This window comes from Maylandia zebra, linkage group LG8 (genome assembly GCF_041146795.1).
Source record: "Maylandia zebra isolate NMK-2024a linkage group LG8, Mzebra_GT3a, whole genome shotgun sequence".
Classification (NCBI taxonomy): Eukaryota; Metazoa; Chordata; class Actinopteri; order Cichliformes; family Cichlidae; genus Maylandia; species Maylandia zebra.
In genome coordinates, this window is record NC_135174.1 from 8225013 (window position 1) to 8245524 (window position 20512).

At 42.5% G+C, this 20512-nt stretch overlaps 1 protein-coding gene across 2 annotated transcripts in view; it reads left to right on the forward strand.

Moving 5' to 3' along the window:
• The window catches only part of spata20 (spermatogenesis associated 20), a 57001-nt gene extending 52486 nt beyond the window's left edge, over positions 1 to 4515 (forward strand). For both annotated transcript variants that reach the window (XM_076887260.1, XM_076887259.1), the window contains one exon: positions 3611 to 4515. In XM_076887260.1, coding sequence (XP_076743375.1) covers positions 3611 to 3805 — 195 coding nt within the window. In that variant the 3' untranslated portion in view covers positions 3806 to 4515. The remainder of the gene's footprint in view (positions 1 to 3610) is intronic.
• Positions 4516 to 20512: the final 15997 nt, after the last annotated feature.

The following is a 20512-nucleotide window of genomic DNA, read 5'->3' on the forward strand; positions in this document are numbered from 1 at the left end:
GAAGTGCAGATGGCTATCGGCACAAATGAGCATCTAAATGGCTGAGTGGAGCACTTGGGGAGCTCTGAGACAGCCAGTGAATGAGAAGGCTCATTGAGACGGGGTGAAGAGGATGCAAACAGTTCCGCATGGTGGCCCGGGTGAGTGCTGGCTGGCACGCTTACAGAAGAGGAGAGTCTCCTCCAGCAGACAATTTTGTCTAATGACTAAAGAACAATTAGCGATGAAAGCAGGATCGGGAGTACCTGTGTGCTCTAGTTTATTACAGCCACCTGTACATGTGGACATGTAACAGGGTGCAGCGTTATTGTACGGAGTGGATCACAGTACACGGATAAGCTCACATTAACATGTCCTACACACCCCCACGTGCACTCGCATACTACAGGTTGAATTAATCGGAATAATAACAATACATTATTGATGACTGTGTCAAAACAGCTGTAGATAGAAGAAACATACATCTGAAAGGCAAAGAGCAGGATTTCTGTTTATATCTATACTGTATATTGCAGTGCAGTGTCAGTGTGTGTATTAGCATTATTAATCAGTGTTAATAATGTGTGAAGTTGATTAATGTGCTTCACATTGCTGTATGCACTTCAGAGTTACTGCCTATTTCAATTTAAATATGGATGTTTCTAGTCACTGGGTAACCCATAGGAAGATGAAGGACCGTGATATTTTACTGTATCATTATTTATGTTTAATCCATACTTCATACTGATCATTATGTACTCTGTGAAGGGATGACCTTTCTAATATTCCCAGATCACAGTTCTGATATATTAATGTTGTTTTATCACTGATACCAAAACAGTGTTTCGATCTTTTTATTAAATGCTTTGCTAGCAGCTCTAAGAGTTAGTACTGCAGCACAGCAGCATTTAAGGAATCACAGGGACAGCTGGGTAATGCTGATGATTAGCAGGTTTGTGTTTAACAGGTTTGCCATTAGAGTTGAGCATGTTAGCAAATTTGGACTAAATGCAAAGTACAGCTGACTTTGATGGGAATGATATTCATTGTCAACCATATAGTTGTGCAAAAGGGAAGTGTCGGAGGGTAACTGGACTCATTAAGATGCATCATCTAGGAATTATACATCTCTGTGAATTGTATCAGTATCTGAAAGTGACGACCTTAACAATTAGGAAAAAATCTATTAAAGACCTGACACAATATCAGAGAGATGCATCAGTTGTTTACTGAGCATTCAGCACAATGGTCTCTGTCAAATGGTGGCTGTCAAGAAGACATTCTGAAGGAAGGGAAACTGGGAGAAAAGGCTGAGGTATCCCACATTACACAAGATCTGGACTAACAGGACTAAACCAATGTCGGCAGGAAGTCAGCAACGATGTACAATAGTGAGTGTCTACAGCCATCTGTAAGACACGGTGGAGGCTCTGTCATGGTTTGGAGCTGTTGTTGGAGAACTTGTCAAAATTGATGCAATTTATCAATCTAGGAAAGTACTTTCAGATTTTGACCCACCATTCAATACCAACTGGGAAGGATGTGAATCGCAATGGCTGCATTTTTCAGCATGACAGTGTAAACACACGGTCAGTGCAGGAACAGCGAATCTGGATAGAAAAGCACACTATCGAACACTGTCAGTCATGGATTGGCCTCCCCGCCTGGACCTCAGCACTATTGAAGCAGTGCGGCATCTCGACAAAGAACACAACGAAAGGCAGTCGACCTCCAAAGAAGAGAAAGGGGACGTCTGGAGAACTATTCCTGAAGACCCATAAGACTACTTTGGGGGATTTCCTTACCTGGATGATTTTGCATACATCAAGATGTTCCTGAAGACTGCCTGAACAAACAACAGGAAAGCTTTCCTAAGATAGTTCAGGCTGTGCTAAAGGATAAGGTGGTCATTTGTCTTACTAGCAAACGTACAATTTATTATTGGAAAAACAAACAAGACCTGATTAAGTTCATCTGCTGTGTGGATAAAACAGTGCAGAGGTTTAACCTACCTGGCTCAAGCTTGTCTTAGATGTTTATATACTGCAGATACTCTGTCGATCATTCAAACCTGTAACCAGTGTTTGTTTCCTATACTGCCTCTGGTTGTCAGCTTATTATACCGACGGTCATGTCAGTCTACTCAAGAAGTTTCACCTCTACCCTCCTGCAGTCGTCCGATCTCGTCTCCTTTCTCCTTCCTTTTCTCATTTTTCCCTCCGCTCCTTGTTTGTATTGTCATTTCTCGCTCCGTTGTGAACCAGAGGTGGTGCAGGGCCAGGAGGAAATGACACGTGTCTGACAGGAAACCGCCCAGGGACCAGACAGGGCAGCTCTCTTTAACTTCGCTCTGCTGCCTGTCCAACACTGCAGTGACACACAGACATGCACAAAGACAGGCAGCCGGTTTTTCTCTCTCTGGTGACCTGAAGCCCAAATTCACATTCTTGTGAATACATACTTAAATTATTTGTTTGGGTTTTTGTCTTTTTTTTAAAGCGTCATTGCTGCAGGCAGGACTGGTGAACCACGCATGTATCCCCCACACAGACACACACATAATAATTTCTTGACTTGGTGTGGGCATGACAGCATAGCAGCCACTGACCCACGTTTGAATGTGGTGTTTTTGGGTGGGTTATTTTGGGTGAGTGTATGGGAGTAGTACAGCTGTATTAAAGGAATAAAGAGAGCAATCATGATCAGCACGAGGCCGCGCTGTGTGCCGAGATGATGCGTTGACACAGAAATGGTTTAAAGATGTAATTACACTGAACATCTTTCTCCCGGACAGTAACACTCTTCTTTAGTGACTGGACTGCTGCCACACAGATGGAAGTAACATAAAAATGACAATCCAATTACTCAAACCATTTTCACGCTTGGCCAAATGGCGACAACTGACTTTCTTTTTTTTCTTTTTTTTGTATTAAAACAAATGGTTTCTATTTACTGTTCCAGCACTCGTTTGATTTTTCTGCTTCTCAGCTGTAATTCCTGTGTCCCACACACAGAATTCCAGTTTTCCATGATGCTAAAACAAAATGTGTGTATGCATTAGGAATTAGCATACAGGAGGGGCTAGCTTCACTGAAATCACTGCCTTTGAGCAGATGCACAATACTTCAACTCAGTTCACTTTTATTAATTTACAAGCATAACAGCATGTCTTCTGTTTGATGTCAGTGAGAGCAGCATACTAATATGGTCATATCAGGCACATGTCAGCATAGAAGCCACACCCCAGAGTAGAAGCCACACCCACCTGCTGTTCAAACCTTTTGTCTTTGAGGGACAGCCAATCAAAAGAAGCCTGATTTAAAGCGAAGACCATAGGAGTTAAAGTGGCTTGTTTGAGACAGAGGATGGTCTACCAAGTACTAGCTGGAGATGAGATGTTAACTATTTTAACTGGAGCTTGGATTGAGTTTAATTAACCTCTCTTAATCCCGATTTGTTAATTAGAGATTCAGCACGTACGCTTCTATATGCAAACATTATCCTAATCTTGAAGCATAAATGTTATCATAATGGCGAACTGATTTATGGTCAAAGAAATGTTTACTGCACCTTGTTGATCAGTTCTGTCCTTGTAATCTGATGCCACATACTTTTTGCTTGGCTCTTTCAGGTCTTGATGCTCGCTGATGGGGACACGGAGAGTTTCCTGTGCCAGCGCCTGCCCGTCCTCTCCTCCATGTCGCAGCTGCGCGGTGTAGCCACAGCCTACGTCTGTCAGGACTTCACGTGCTCTCTGCCCGTCACCGACCCACAGGAGCTCCGCCGGTTACTCCTGGACGGAACTACAAACACGCAGATAGAATGACAGCTGAATAAACTGACCGAGCATGTTATCCTCAAAAACTGCTCTTCTAAGACCTGCAGCTCAAGCCTAGTTCTTTTTTTGTTGGATGTGGCTAGTGAGTCCGGCTTTGCCATCACTGGATGGCGGTGCTTTAGCAGCTGATGTTGGTAGGGGTAGGGCTAAGGAATCTTGAGGGTGTCGTCCTGCTAGCCATTCCACATCTGTTACTCCAGCCTGTTCTTTATCAGCAATACCAGGTATTACCTCAAATATCAGCTCCAGGTTTTAATTCAAATCAATGTGTAGAAATGCTCAGATGAGCTAAGCAACAGTGGCAATCTGAAAAACCTGTAGCAACTTTGCAAAAAGTTGTAGCTTTACCGTTACCCCAGAAGATCCCTAATAGAGGATAAGCTGAGAGCCCTTTAAATGAACTGGGCCGATAACATTTTGCAGAGGGACCTCTCCGGCATGCGTTCCAGCTCCTGTGTTCACGACACACGGATTTGACAGAGGAGACCTGCCTGGCGGCGGTTGATTTGTGTGTAACCGTGTACATACATTTTAAAAACCATTGCATATGATGCTTTTATCTGTGAGGAGCGAGTCTACTGAAACTGTTGCACAAAAGATCCGCCTTGTGAATGTTGTCTTTACCTTTAGACATCATAAAAAAACAGAGCATGTATATTCACAACCCCCGAATAATAAATCTATTTCTCCTACAAGCAGTGGGTGTTTGATTTTTGGATTGATGCTTCTGTTTTGTTTGAATGTGCTGCGTTATGTAATGCAGCTATAAAGGTGCCCAGAATAAGTGTCATTTTTGTGGTGTTCGTTTTTGTCTGTGACGTCCAAGATGGGGAAATTCCATGAAGGAGTGAGTGAGTCTGTCCCAGCAGCGTTTTTCTTCTCTGTACTATAAATACTCGTACAGAGAGAAGCCGTCAGTTGTGTATTCTCTTGCTGTCTGTTTCCCGCTGTAGGCTGGGCCAATGTAATGTAAACATTGTGTGAAACACTTGGGAGTGTGTGTATTACTGCGTGTGTTTTAGGGAGACACAGATGGACCGCCGATGTCGAGGCAGGCAAGTCTCTGAGGGTCGTCCTCTGGGCTGCGGAAGCAAAGCGAGAAGAAAAAGACGAGAGGAGAAATGCAAAGTTTCCGCAATGGTGGCGGCAGATTCGTGTCCTTCACCTCGCATCCACCGCTGTCCTTTAACAACACGCAGACCATCTGCACTTGTTTACTTTTGTCTCTGTATTTTGTCAGCCAAGTCTCCGCCCTCCCCTCCTTTTTTTCGTGTCACCTTAAGATTGAGGAGGGATCATATTGGCAGACGGCTGCTTCTGTGGAAGAAGAAGTAGCCAAGAGGAAAACAAGGCTGTGGGGAGGAAGAACATGAGGCAGAGGGAGAGAGATTTGAATGAAATGTCCCAGCATCACTTTTCTTAACTTATCAGATTGTGAGCGGTTGTTCTTTCTGTCTGTTGAAACATTTGGATGCTCCTTTTCTTGTATTTCCACACCGCTCTCTCTCGCTTGCTTCCTTCTCCTCCCTTTCCTCTCATCTTCTCCCAGGATTGGACCCCTCTGTCTTGGTGGCATATACACACTGGCCATTCCACTGCTGTGCCATTGGCATTGAAAGCATGTTGGAGCCTCTGTCTCATTTATTGAATCCTAGTCTACAAGCACACACAGTCCCCCTCCTTCCATCACTCCTCTCATTATTGTTCTCCACTAATTGTTTTGATGAGCTGCACAAGCTAAATTTTAATTAGCACTGAGATTAGTGTTTGACCCCAGCTAACCTGACGGCCCGCTAATTATGAAGTTGTAATCTGCATGCCTCAGATCTTAGTCATGATATGAATGATAAACTTGTACATTTTGAGCAGCACCTTTGTAGAAAGAGGCTAAATGGAGTGCATACGCAAAAGGCATGACACAGTAATACAGCTGTGCACATAAAGGAAGAGATGTTTTAATAAGGTTTTTGTTAATCGTTTTTTGAAAGATATTTTACTCATTTTTAAATAAAAATACTTAATCTGCACTTTTTAATTAAATTTTAATTTAATTTCTATAATATATCACAATTTATGAGATTTAGTTTCAAATCCACAAAAAAAGAAGACTGGTTTCTAAGTCTGCACATACAGAGGGAGGAAACAATTATGTGATCACCTGCTGAATTTGTTAACTTGCTCAGTCACAAAGAAATGAACAGTCTCTAATTTTTATGACAGTTTCATTTTAATAGAGAGAAAGAGAAAGAATATTGACCAAAAATCCAGAAGGAAAAACACATTACATAAAGGTTATGACACAAAGAGCTCCATTCCCACAGTCAAGCACGGAGCTGGAATAACATCTAAAGTCGGGGCTGTTTTTCCACCAAGGGTACGACAACTTCACCGCATTAAGGGGCCAATGGACCAGCATGTGGCGTAAAGATGGGTCTTCTAACATGACTAAAGAAGAAGCCCATTAAAGTTATAGAGTAGGCTAGCCAGTGTCCACACCTCAATCCTATAGAAAATCTTTGGAGGGAGCTTCAAGTTGCTAAGTGATAGCCATGAAAGGATTTAAAGTTTCTGTAAAGAGGAGTTAGCCAAAATCTCACCTGAAATGAATGCACACCTGGTGGTCAACCTCAAGAAATGTCTTCCTGCTCTGCATGCCAACAATGGTTTTTCCAACAAAAATGTTCACGCGATGTCATGCACATTGCTCAAAAGTTGCATGCTGTTTTGGCCATGATACAGCCACCAGTTGCTAGCTTAAAATGCATATTCCTCGACTGTTTGGCAGTGGTTCTTGTAGGCTTCCTAGAGAGTCTCTCACTGCAGCAAAAACCTCCTAGTCCTTATCTAGTCAAGTCATCTTTATTTATATAGCACATTTAAAAGACATCAAGTGTCGGCCAAAGTGCTGAACAGAGGGATAATATAATTAAAAAGAGTTAAAATAGATAAGATGAAAACATTATAAGACATCCATGTATGTTTGTAAAAAATATGTGTACATGCAAATATGCACATACATGTACAAAAATGTACACATTCACACATAAGCACACATACGTGAACATAAAATACATGTATACGTATATACACATTTCCACAGTTGCCTGTAGATGTTCATGTTTATCTGTAAATAATTGCTAACAACTAGCCTAGCAACAGTAAAAATCTGAGCTAGCAAAGGGCTACAAAAAGGTTTGTAGGACTGGGGCTCACATTGTTGCCATGATTGTCGCACATCCAAAATGACAGATAAGTTAACGTCATGTGGTTAGCGGTTGCATGTCTGCAACCACTTAATAAAAGGGTCGAGCTGCATTGTGGAACAATTTAAAATTGAGTGTTTTATTGGTATGTTTTTTAACCAAATGCTATATAAAGAGAGTTGTAATAATCAAGAGGGAAAGCAGTGAACCTGTAAATATTTTTAACCAGTCTAGCCTCCTAAAAGGTTTATTAGAGCAGGTGACATGCCTCTCCACTGATAAAAGCTGATAAAAGTTTGGATATGAACATGAAGATGGTAAGACCAAGCAGAGCTGAAACCATCTCAAAGATCCTGTTGGAAAATATGATGATGTACATTGCTGCCATAGTTGCGTTTCCTGTTTTGAATGCGATTTGCATTTTCCAAATGTTTAGAGAGAATTGATGTATATCCTACATTTTGTGTGGGTTGGATGTAAACAATGAAGTGAAGCTAAAATTATAGAGCTGTATTTGTCTTGTTATATAATTCCTTATTATTTAGCGTGCATGTGTTTCGTGACTCCGTTCTGGTTTTTGAACGGACATTAAGTGTGTGGAACGATCTGTGTTTTAGATGAAAGCAAGTGTCTGTAAAACAAGGCTCTCTCAGGTTATGTGTGTCTGTGTGTGTGTGCGTGTGCTGTTGTCCTTGCTATCAGACATGGCTGCTGTGTTTCAGTCTGTGTTATAATGAGGCCACAGGGGGCCGGGAACAGCAACACACCAACTTGGAGGAAAGGAGGAACATTCAGCAGAGGGGGAGGTGTTGCGTACTTTCTGTCACCCAGCTCACGAGTCTTAAGGTTTTCTCTCCACTCCTGATGTGTTCTTACAGGACATTTCATTTCTCAAACTGTTTAAGATGCTTTGTTTAAAAGGAAAAGAAAAATCTTTGAGAAAAAACTTTCTTTTTAATAAAAATAAAAATGTTGTTGTCACTTGTAAATAATTAGATACGTGCATTGTGTGTTTATGTGAATCTGTGAAAACACTTCAGATATCTGAAATATGGAATCAACACTGTAAATGTGTGTGTGTGTGTGTGTGTGTGTGTGTGTGTGTGTGTGTGAGAGAGAGAGAGAGAGAGAGAGAGAGAGAGAGAGAGAGAGAGAGACAGTCAAAACAGGTATCACAACACTGGAACTTGTCTGATAAGACCTAAACCTCCTGGAGAAAATCAGTACCGCTTATCAGCCCAGGCTGGTACTTTGTTGATTACACAAAGCAAAAATAGAGTTAAACTGGGAGAGCGGGGTCCCAAGGATTCAAACGAGCTGATGCACCATTATTTCACACTACAAGGGAAGTTGCTGAGGTGCTAAGGTTGAGCAGGTAGGGGGGCTATAGCTCAGGCAGCAGGCGGAGCAGGTCATTTACTAACCTGGAAGGTTGGTGTTTTGATTCCGAGCTGCTCCAGTCTGTTTGCCAGAGTATCCTGATGCAAAAGGTGTCTTTGTACAAAATACTGAGCCCTGAGTTGCTTAATGTGTTCTCATTGGAGTATGAATGTAGAAAAGCACTATATAAGAACCAGATCATGTGCCAAGTGAGGTGGACTTGAAAGTTAGTGTTTTTTAACTAATAAAGCTAATACAAAAGATTTTAACGCATTAAAATGAAGTTCATTTATTTAAGTACAATCAAAGACTGCAGCAATCCATCTAATGCTTTGGATGTGTTGCCAGGAGAAAGTTTTTTTTTCTCTTTAAATTCGGTTCAGTACTTCTTTGCTATTCCAGTTTCCATATTTGCTTCTAATTTTTCGTCTTTCAGTGCTGTCTGGATTTCCATGACTTCCTTTTGTTTGCAATTTCAGTTTCCTGGTTCACTTTTACATTTTCTGTCTTTGCTTCTTGGATTTCTTTTTTGGCCTCCTTGAGCTTTCTCTGGAATTCCATCAGTTCTTTTTTTGTGATTTCAGTTTGCATCTTTGCCTGTTTTTATTTCCTTGTCCTCTACTTCCAATTCAGTCTGCATTTCCATCAGTCCCATCTTTGCTTCTTCGGGTTTCAGTTCTGCTACCTCAGCTTGCAGTTGTGCAATTTCAGTTGCATGTTTTGCTGCTTCACTTGCTTTCACTTGCTTCTGGATCTCTTTTTTCTTCTCTCCCAGCACTCTCTAAACTTCTATCATTTGTTTCTTTGTCATTTCTGTTGCCTTCCCTACTGTTTCATTTTCCTCCTTTGCCTTCTGTATTTCCTCTTCCAGAGCTCACTGGACTTTTCAGTCCCTCATTTTCAGTTTTGCCTATTCAGTTGTCTTCTTTGCTGTTTCCTTTTCCCTCTTTGCTTACTGCATGTTTCCCCTTTCTAGTGCTCTCTGCCTTTCCCTCATTGCCATTTTTGCCTTTTCAGTTTCTTTGTTTGCCTTCTTCATTTTCTTTTTCTTCTCATCAAGAGCTCCCTGGAACGCCATCAATTGATTCAATGTATTTTCTGGCTCTTTCTTTGCTTCTTTGTTTTCCTTCATTTCTAAAGTTTTAGTGTGTGGAGCAGTGCTCACTAATCCTTTTGTAGAACTTTGGTTGTCCATTTCAGGATTTCAGAGAGGCTGTATGCAATAAAAAATAATCATACGATAATAACTTTATTTGTATAAAGATTTTTAAACATAGTTACAAAGATCCTCAGATATAAAATATAAGCGTAGATGTCCCAAAAACAAACACGTCTTCCATATGTTCACACACACACACTTTCATACATTACATACTTGGAGAAATTTAAAGCTGCTGATGAACCTTTCTCTCAGCAGTCCAGCCAAACTTTGGATAACCCAGCTTCCTGTATTTCAGGTTAATTAGTTATTCTAAATTAGCCATAGGTTGAATGGGTGTCTGTATGGGAACTGTGTTTGTCCTGTAACAGACTGGTGACCTCTCCAGGCTGTAAATTTGATAAGTGGAAATGGTTGGATGGATGTTCTGCAATGATGAGTTAGTCTAGTCTAGTGATGAAGAAAGAGTTCTCTGTTCAAAATTCATCATCACTTGATCCAAAGTTCAAGAGGCAGGAGGATGAAAAACATTACATTCAAACACTGAGTTGTTGCCACAGTGTCACCTCCTTTACCTTTCTGTATCTGCTCCTCCTTGCTTTCTCAGTTTGACATTTTAGCTAACTTATGTGCATGACAGAATTGTGTAGGCAGGAGTGTTGGATCATGGCTCAGACTATATCAGAGGCAACAGCATGTCAAAAGCAGTCATGGGCAGCAGAGTGCATCCAGCCAGACACTGTCAGGCCAACTGATGGCTGGGTTGGAGGTGGAGGGATAATAGAGTCATGGACACAGCCTAGATGGGAAACAACATACTTGATCTTGACATTTCAGCACAAACAGCATGCATCCATGTATTTTTGGTTATTTATGGTGTCACACAGTTTGTTTGTTTTTTCCCAGAATGTATGAATTTCCTTTAAACGTGAGAACACAGAACACAACATCTGTTGCAGCACCTAGCTTCTCTTAATAGCAGTGTCACTACTGATGTTGATATGTCAGTGCTGATATTATAGCAATGAAAACTTTGTTACACATTGGTAAGACAAAAGCCAGCCATCATTGTCATTCCCGTATTCATTTGTGTACAACCAAAACAACTTGGACCGCCCATAAAGGGAACAACTGTTAGGATCTGCTGAAAGGTAGATTATCCAAGTCGATGTGATAAATCATTTCCACCAAAAATTACTCGTGCAGTTAGTTCTGCTTTGGTGTCTTTCAAGATCAAACCTGCTATTCAACAGGTTTACGAGCAGAAGTTCAGGTAATTTCCATTATAACTGAATTATGGTGGGCAGAATCCATGGGCTCCATCTTCCAATAATGAGCAAATTTCTTACCTAGACACTAGCATTAATGGTCCCAGCTTTGGGCCCACCATTTCTGTGGTGCCATGCTGGTACCACCAGTTATTTTATATATGGAAATACATGGAACTGACACCACATCTGTAGAAACAGTCTACAAGTATGATGGAGTCACTGCATATCAGGCTAGTCCCACTTTGTAGTCAGCGTTTCAGGTTTTGTGCCCCCTCAGACCACTGTCTCCAAGAATTTAGCATGGTTAGTCCGAGCACCCCACAAGCCTCGGAGAGGTAGAAGTGTGCCAGATCCACCAAGTGTCATTCTCTATCTCTGGGGCTGCGTTAAGTCAACGCAAACTCATGGTAACACCACAGAAGTGCTTTACAAAAACTGGAAATAGTAAATAAATTATTAAGGTGCAATGGAGGACGAAGCCATGTTAAGATTTGCAGCTTAGCTCAGCAAACCATAGTGTGTCTGTGTGTGTTTTGGGGTAACGGACTGGTTCTCATAAAGCCGTGTAAGTTCTCAGTTAGTCAGGTCATTGCGGTCTAAATCTTCTTATATGGTGCATTTCCACTCCAAGTACTTAAAGTGCTTAATGCAACATGGCTCATTCACCCATTCATACAAGCACTTTTTTCTTAGTGCTTATATGAACATTCACACTGTGATGAATCCAGTGGAGAGGAACTTGGAGTTAGTATCTTGCCAAAGAATATTTAGGATGCAGACTGAAAAACCAGGGATCAAACCACAAACCTTCTGATTAATAGATGGCTTGCTCTGCCTCCCTACCCAACAGTTAAGTCTGTAGGCTACTGCTAGACCGTCATGTTGGATGAAGGGTGGAGAGAACAAACTACACGAGAGAACAAACTACACCTACCGGGTCACAGGTAGAGAGAAAGCGAGTGTACCATGAGGTCTTGCACTGCAAAGTTTTTATCAAGAAGTTTGGCTGGCAGCTCAGCTGAAAGACCAGAGGTTAACGGCTACCAGCCTGACGGTGTTGTTTGTGTTGTTCCTACATCACTACAAAAATCCAGGCTCAACAATGCCCATTTTTGCAATGTCAAGCTTTAGAATGTGGAGGAAAAAGAAAAGAAATGCTTTTATTTATATAATCTCTCTTCTGGAACAAATGGTAATCATCCCAGGTGTTTTCTTTATTCATTATCCATTTATACAATGTATAAATAATACTATTATCAACTTGGGTTTGTGGTTAGCCAAATTTAGGTTACTCACATTGGTTTGGTAGTGGTAGCTTTCAATAGCATTAGCTAACTTCTTTGCTAACGCTAACTGATTGCTCAGAAAATGTGGGTGGTCAGTTGAAATGCTAATTCTGGACCAACACTGTTGTGATGATGTCGGAACAACACAGACAGAAGAATATCAGACTGCATGCACAGGATACGCAGAAAGATACTACAGGAAGTAGAAAACTGAGATAAACGTGCCGGCAAAAGTTGAATGAAGAAACACCAGCAAAGTGTACCAAACCAAGAGCGTTGCAGGAGAAGCGCCTACCTGTATAGTTAAAATGCACTTATGCAAACAGTGTAAACTATATATAGACACATGGTGCCTATGCTCTTTTACTCTTTTAACATTCTGACATTCCCTCAGGACTCTCCAAAAACCAGCAGGTTCCTGTTTCCAGCTGGAACCTTGGCAACTGCAGTGGGAACGCTCACAGTTATTGGTACAGTTTCAACGTCCTCTTTAAATGCTGACATTATTGTTCTATTACAAATAATTGCACAGACCTGGCATGTACAGCTTTTATGGTTTCAAGATTCCCTAACTCCATCATTTTTAATTGGCTGGATCAGCACTGGTGGGTCTACAATCCATTTAAAAAGGAATTAAAATATTTCAGTTTTTGTACATTTTGACTTTGACCACATATAGATGTTTTATTGTTGTACCTTAGATTATTATGGTTGGAGTGCTGGGCAGAACACTGACTGTCGTCTTTGTGAGGTGTGAAATTCAGTAACTTGTTTTATTGTTCCCATTCAGTCACTTTGTGTGAATGTTATCACTGCCCTTCTGTTGTTGTGTTGCCTTTTCCAGCTGCTACAGTGCACTATAAAGCTGCCCAGTGGACATAAAGCACGGCTCCAGGCGAGATATCATTAAAGAATGTGAGCAAAGATTCCCTTTCCCTCATGACAGCAAGAAAAACAAATCTTTTTGAGTTTCTACACCAGTCTATAATTTATCTCATGAAACCCCATGTTTCTCAGACAGGGTTCTCCAATGGAAACCTGTTAATGCCTGGAAAAAAGACAATTAATATAAAATATTATTAATAACTTTAATTTATTTGTCTACTTTTACTCATGAAAAAGTTGCCATATGTCAGTGTCATATAACCACCCTAGCTGATATAACCAACATCTGATTAACTTCTTCTGCAGACTGAAAAAGTCTTTCATCGGTCTTCTTGATTAATATGCTTTCATTGAATGTAGGAGCAGCAGAACACATAATCAACCAGTCATCATTCAGACAGAACATGCAAGAGCTGTGAGCAATGAAACTCCTAAATCCATTCTGTTATTATGGGAACGCCTTTGTTTTTCTTCTCAATTACAGACCTACCCTAATTCTTCAGAGCACAGATTCAACAAAGCGCTAATCTCAGAGATTTTGGTCCATGTTGACATGATGGCATCACAAAGTTCCAGCAGATCCATGATGCGACTCTCCCATTCCACCTGATCCCAAAAACTGGATTGACAAGCGGTGACTTTGCAGGCCACATGACAATGATTTCAAGAAAAAGGTCTGAGGTGATTTGAGTTCTGTGACGTTGCATACTGCTGGAGGCAGCCATCAGAACATGGGTACAATGTGATTATAAAGGGACGGACATATTCAACAATACTCAGGTCGGCTGTGGTGTTTAAACACTGCTCAGCTGATAAGTCCAAAGTGTGCCAAAAAATATCCCTTTCTTGAATAATCAGGCTCCATCTTATCTTAAGACATCACAGTGCTGTATCACCCCAATAGAGCACTTTGCTCTTAGACTGCTGGCTTAGTTGCAGTTCTATGGATACTTAAAAGTAGAATGGGAGGCTGAGCCCTCAGTTTTCAGGCCCCACTTCTGTGGATGCGGCTCCCAGTTTGGGTTCAGGAGACAGACAACCTCCTCTACTTTTAAAATGAGGCTAAAAACTTTTCTTTTTGATAAAGCATGTAGTCAGGGCTGAAGAAGGTGACCCTGAACCCCCCCTTAGTTATGCTGCAATAATCCTAGGGATCTTCCATGATGCACATATTTTTTCTTCTTCACTCACCTCCTTTCATTCACTGTGTGTTTATACACCATCTGCATTTAATCATTAGTTATTATTCATTTCAGGCTCTCGTTCACGGTGTGTCTGTTGTCCTGTGTTCATCACCTCACCTCCAACCACACACAGCAGATTGCTGCCAGGGGTTACTTCCTATTATTTTGTCAACTGCTTATTAATAGGAGGTCATCTGATTGTTGGAGTTTCTCTGTATTATTGTAGCATCTTTACCTTACAATGTAAAGCATTTAAGATGACTTTTGTTATTATTTGGCCCTATGTTGAACCCATGAACCAAATGTTATTGAATTTTATTGTTTGATTTACTGTTGCCTTCCTATCAGCTTGAAGCAGTCTGGTCATTCTCCTCTGACCCCTGGCATCAACAACGCATTTCAGCCCAGAAAACTGTTACTCACTGCACATTTTCTCTTTTTCAGTCCATCCTCTTTAAAGCTACTGATGTTTGTGTGGGTAAATCCCAGCAGATCACGGGTTTCTGAAATACTGAGATCAGCATGTCTGACACCAACAACCTCGCCACAGTCACTTAAATCACCTTTCTTCCTCATTCTGATGCTCATTTTGAATTTCAGTCTTGACCATGTTTGCATTGCTAAATGTACTAAGTAAGCAGCCTTGTGATTGGGTGATTGGGTAATTAGATATGTGCGCTAACAAGCAGTTGAGCAGTTGTGTTAATTTATTAATTTTTAAGTGCTGACTGTTTCTTAAACACCACATAGGAGCAGTTCCACAGTAGATAGTGTGACAGTGGGCCCCAGTGGGCCCAACCACCACAGTAGATATGGTGGGTGGGCCTGAGATGGCTAAATTCTCCTCAGCTCATTTGTCTGGACAAAGCCTGTTGCTTGTTTGCATGCCCATTGATGCAAGGCCTGCTGTGCAATCACAGTCAGACAAGTTCAGTTAGAGCTGCTGCTGATTAGAGTTTGCTCTTTTTGAAAACCCATTTTATTAAAGAGACTTTAAATTACTGAAAGTTGACCGCATTTAACTTGAATGCACTAAATGATCCTTTTTTACTCATCACGTGGCTAAGCACACTAAACTCCAGCCATATATAGGGTTAACCCAGGTTTTAATTCACTTTTTGTTGTAAAAGGACAATAAAAACAGTGCATATGCCAGCTTGTGGCTGCTGGTGGGCTGGTAGACAAAGAGTGCAAGAGAAACCAGAGAGAACAAATCGACATTTATTCATTACAACAGAGCAAACTCGTGCTCTCCATCTCCCTCTCACCTGCTCCGCTGTAAATTTATCATGAGGTACCAGGCCTGGTTTGTGCGGCGTGTAGGGAGGTAACTAGAGCGATGGAGGCTAAGCGGGAACAGGACGACTAGTTCATCATGTTAGCCCAGTTAGATGAAAGTGGAAAGAAAGAGGTGCTCATTAAAGCCTCCGTGGTTTCCCATTGTCCTCTACAGTTCTGTCCTCTTTCCTCTTACTCAGTGTCATGGTCTTGCGTCATACTTGGTAAGGGGGGGAAAAAAAATCAATCTGTTGCACAAGACAGTCTGGTAATTTTCTACTGCCTGCTGCTCATTTCGTCCTCCTAATTGGAATCACTGTCAGTGTACGGTAGGACCTGTCACTTTTGATGATGGTGTGTGATCATTATCGGCTTAAACCTGCCACAGACGAGGGGTCGGCTGAGCTGCTGTAAGCTGAGGTGAGGGGTCGTAAGGGGCTCATGATTTCTTTGTGTTGTCTATATCATATATACTGTCATGTTGCCATTTTTTTTGTTGCCTTCCCAAAAAGATCTCCCTTCCACATTCATGTAGTGCGTACACACACAAACTCAACTATCCCTGCTTGCCTTCTTTGTCTGCGGCCTTGACATTTGCACGACATTTGTTGACATTTGTGGACACATGTCACCAGGCTCTGGCCATCTGTTATCATGGGACCAGAACTGAAGGGAAATGCGATGTGGGACAGTGTGACGCTGGACACTTATGCTGCATTGTGGCTTTAAGGGGCAGTTTGTGACTTTGTAGCCCTGAGAAAGTCTAAGATTTTTTTCCAGATCTATTCCAGTGTTATGGAGTGGATGTGTCCAGGCTTGTAAAATTAAGAAGGGTCAAAAAATTCCAATTCCTCCAATGACCACTTGAGGATGACTCCAAAAGTTATTCAGTGGCAGGATATGCTGGATATTGCTCCCTGTGAGTTGGAGAGGAAGACTGCCCCAAATCAGGGAATTCATGTTGCTCGACATTTTATTTATGAGTGATAGGAAGATGGAGCTTTAGATAGACTGGCAGATTTGTGTGCCAGTAATCCAGGTGTTGAACAATGTCTCCAATATTTGACTTGGACGTCAGACACTGCAGGGAGCTCAAAGTAGAGCTGCTGTTCCTTTGTGTTAAAAGGAGCCAGTTGAGGTGCTTCGGGCATGGATGCAAGACTTTGGAGGTTTTCTGGGAAGAGAGCCAGAATGCTGAACAAAGAACGCTTATCAGGCGTAACATTATTAGGTGAAGTCAGTAGCACTGTTTATCTCTTTATCATGGTACCTGTTGGTGAGTGGCATATTAGAGAGCAAGTGAACTTTGTATCCTCAAAGTAGATGTGTTAGAAGCAGAAAAATGGGCAAGCGTAAGGATGCGAGCAATTTTGACAAGGGCCTATTGTGATGGCTAGATGACTGGGTCAGAGCATCTCCAAAAATGCAGTTCTTGTGCAGTTTTCTTGGCCTGCAGTTGTCAGTATCTATCAAAATTATACCAAGGAAGAAGGAGAGGTGAACCAATGACATTGGCCATGGATGGCCAAGGCTCACAGATTCATGTGCGGAGCGAAGGTTGGTCCGTGTATACACAGTGTATCACAATTTGTTGTGTTTTGGGGCTACATAGCCACAGACCAGTCAGGGTACCATTGCTGACCCTTGTCCACCACTGAAAATACCATCAGTGGGCACATGAGCTTTAGAAATAGACCACGGAGCAATGGAAGAAGGTGGTCTGGTCTGTTGACTTATGTTTTCTGTGGCCAGCTGCCAGGAAAACCTGGCACCAGAATGCACTATGGGAAGAAGACAAGCTGGCGAAGGTAGTGTGAACCTTTGCACAGTGTTCTGCTAGGAAACCTTGGGCCCTGCCATTCACGCGGGTGTTACTTTCACAAGTACCACCTACTTAAGTATTTTTGCAGACCATGTGCAACCTTTCATGGAAACAGTATTCTGTGATGGCAGTGGCCTCTTGTAGCAGGATAATGCGCCCTGCCACAAAGGACAAATGGTTCAGGAATGGTTAGAGGAGCACAGCACAGCAAATTACTCAATCCAAATCTCTATCTAATCTCAATCCAGTCTCAATACAAAATGAGCATCTGTGGAATGTGCTGGACAAAGAAGTCTGATCCATGGAGGCTCCAACTTACATGATCTGTTGCTGAGTCCATGCTTTGATGTGTCGAGGTTATTTTGGCTATACAGGTACACAAACAAGGTTTAGCTGGTTCAGTTTATTTAACAAAGAAATAGTTAACTGTGTAATGTGTGTGTGTGTGTGTGTGTGTGCGTGTGTGCGTGTGTGTGTGTGTGTGTGTGTGTGTGTGTGTGTGTGTGTGTGTGTGTGTGTGTGTGTTTTTGTGGTTCTTAGTACATCTGGTTCTTTGACCCAGTGTTTTGTGTTTGTGGGCCGTTGAATGTTGGTTAATCTTTATTGTAGCATACCTATAGTGTCTTAAGTTTCCTAGTTTAGTGTTATTACATCTGTGAGTTTTCTGATTATTGTGTTTATCTCTTGTGGTTCTGGTTTAGCTCTCTTAGTGTTTCCCTTTCCTTTTGTTTTGTCCTCAGTGTCTCCTGTGTATGCCAGTCTTGTTGATATGTCCTGTCCCACCATAGTATTCATCTCTGTGTTCTGTCCTCAGCGTGCTCCTTAGTCTCCCCAGCAGGTCTTGTCTCTTGCTCCCTCTCCCTCTGTGTCCCTCACTCTCCCTCTCTCTCCATGTCCCTCTTCCTCTTGCTCTGTGTCTTAGTCGTGTCCCTGTGTTTCGTCTCCCTTACCTGTTCCCATGTTCCTCTTTTAGTATTTCAGCCTTTGTCTCCCCAGTCTGTCATGTACTTCCATGTATGTTTATCCCCTGTCCTAATGTCAAGCTCATGTGTCCTTGTCTGGATTTCAGTTTGTGTGTCACTTCCTGTTTGTTTGTTTGTTTGTTTATGCTACCTCTTCTCATGTGTCTTATGTTCAGTTTTGCTTCCCCTGTTTCGTTAGTCAGATTTGTTCCAGCTGTGTTTCCACCTGTTGCCGATCTTCTCGTTGTCCTGTGTATTTAAGTCCTCAGTCTTCCTCTGTCCCTGTCATGTCATCATTGTTTTCCTGGCTGTGTGTGAGCTCCTTGTGTCTGCCTCACCACTACATATTTCAAATACAACGAAGGCTTTTACAGACAAAAACATGGCTGTGCCATGGGCTCCCCCGTGTCACCTATTGTAGCCAACCTTTACATGGAGGAAGTGGAAAGGAAGGCTCTTGGCTCTTTCAAAGGAAGAGTACCCAGCCACTGGTACAGATATGTGGATGACACCTGGGTCAAAATCAAGACACAAGAAGTGGAATCCTTCACTGCGCACATTAACGCTGTGGATAAAAACATCAGGTTCACCAGGGAAGACACAAAGGACGACTGTTTGCCTTTCCTGGACTGCGCCGTGCACATTGAAGAGAACGGCAAACTCAACATCGAAGTTTACCGGAAGCCCACACACACGGACCAGTACCTCCTCTTTGACTCCCATCACCCTTTGGAACACAAACTTGGAGTAATTAGGACCCTACACCACCGGGCAGAACATGTTCCCTCTAAGCCTGAAGGAAAAAAGAAGGAACACACACATGTAAAGGAAGCACTCAAAACCTGCGGCTATCCTAAATGGGCGTTCTTAAAGTCAGCAAAGAGGCACAGAAAAGAAGACCAGACACCAGCGAGGGAGGATAAGAAGGACAGACGCAACAACATTGTCATCCCCTATGTAGCCGGTGTATCAGAGAAACTCAGGAGAGTTTTCTCCAAGCATGACATCCCGGTGCATTTCAGACCCAGCAACACGCTCAGACAGAAACTGGTTCACCCGAAAGACAAAACGCCAAAACACAAACTTAACAATGTGGTGTATGCTGTACAGTGCAGCGAGGAATGCTCAGACCTCTACATTGGAGAGACCAAACAGACACTTCACAAGCCCATGGCACAACACAGAAGAGCCACCTCCACAGGACAAGACTCAGCAGTCCATCTGCATCTTAAGGATAAAGGTCACTCTTTCGAGGATGCCAATGTTCACATTTTGGACAGAGAGGACAGATGGTTTGAAAGAGGAGTGAAAGAAGCCATCTATGTCCACTGTGAGCGGCCATCTTTGAACAGAGGCGGGGGTTTACGACACCAACTCTCTGCCATCTATAATCCAGTTTTGAGTTCCCTCCCCAGACGCCTTAACGCCCACTCACATCCTGGGCCATCTGACCTCAGGAATTCGCATGATAAGGTGGGGCCAGGTTTCACAATGAACACACCCGAAACTCTGGCTGATTGGGACCCACACCCAGTTTCACACCTTGGCTCAGGCGATTAGAGGATCATCAGGGGGTCCGTTTGTCCCTCTGTGGGGGGTTACTCCCACTAGGTTATATCTGGGACTCTCCACCATTTGACCTTAGAACTGAAGAAGCTTCTCAGATGAGAGGTGAAACGTCTTCAAGCAACTTAAAGAAGTCCAGACGCTTTTCTTTGCAAGCTCCTTTGACTACTGTCATGGTCCTGGGCCATGTTGGCCCAGTATTCTTAGTTTTCTTGTATGTTTGTATTTTGTTCCCTATTTAGGCCATGTTTCCTGAGTTGCCCTGTTGTGTTGTTCCCTAAGTGTTTTCCCTTCGTGGCTTTTACCCCCTGTGTGCCCCTCTGTGTATCTGTGAGCCCTCGTCTCTCCTTATGTTTTATTCCATGTTTCCCCTGCCCGTTATGTCTAAGTTCTCCCCGTGCTCTCTCTCCCCCCTGTGTGCCCTCTGTGTATTTATGAGCCCTCGTCTCCCTTTGTGGTTGTTCCATGTTTCCCCAGCCCGTTATGTCTGTGTTTTCCCCGTGCTCTCTCTCCTCCTGTCTGAACCTCTGTACTTCCTGTTTGACTCTGCCCGTCTCCCGTCAGTGTTATGTTCACCCCGCCCTGTCTCGTTATGGTTATCTGTGTCAGCTGTGTTCCCCGTGTGTTCCCACTTTCCTGTGTGGATTCCCTGTGTCTCCCTACGAGTGTTAGTTTATTGATTCCCAGTTTAGTTGAGTT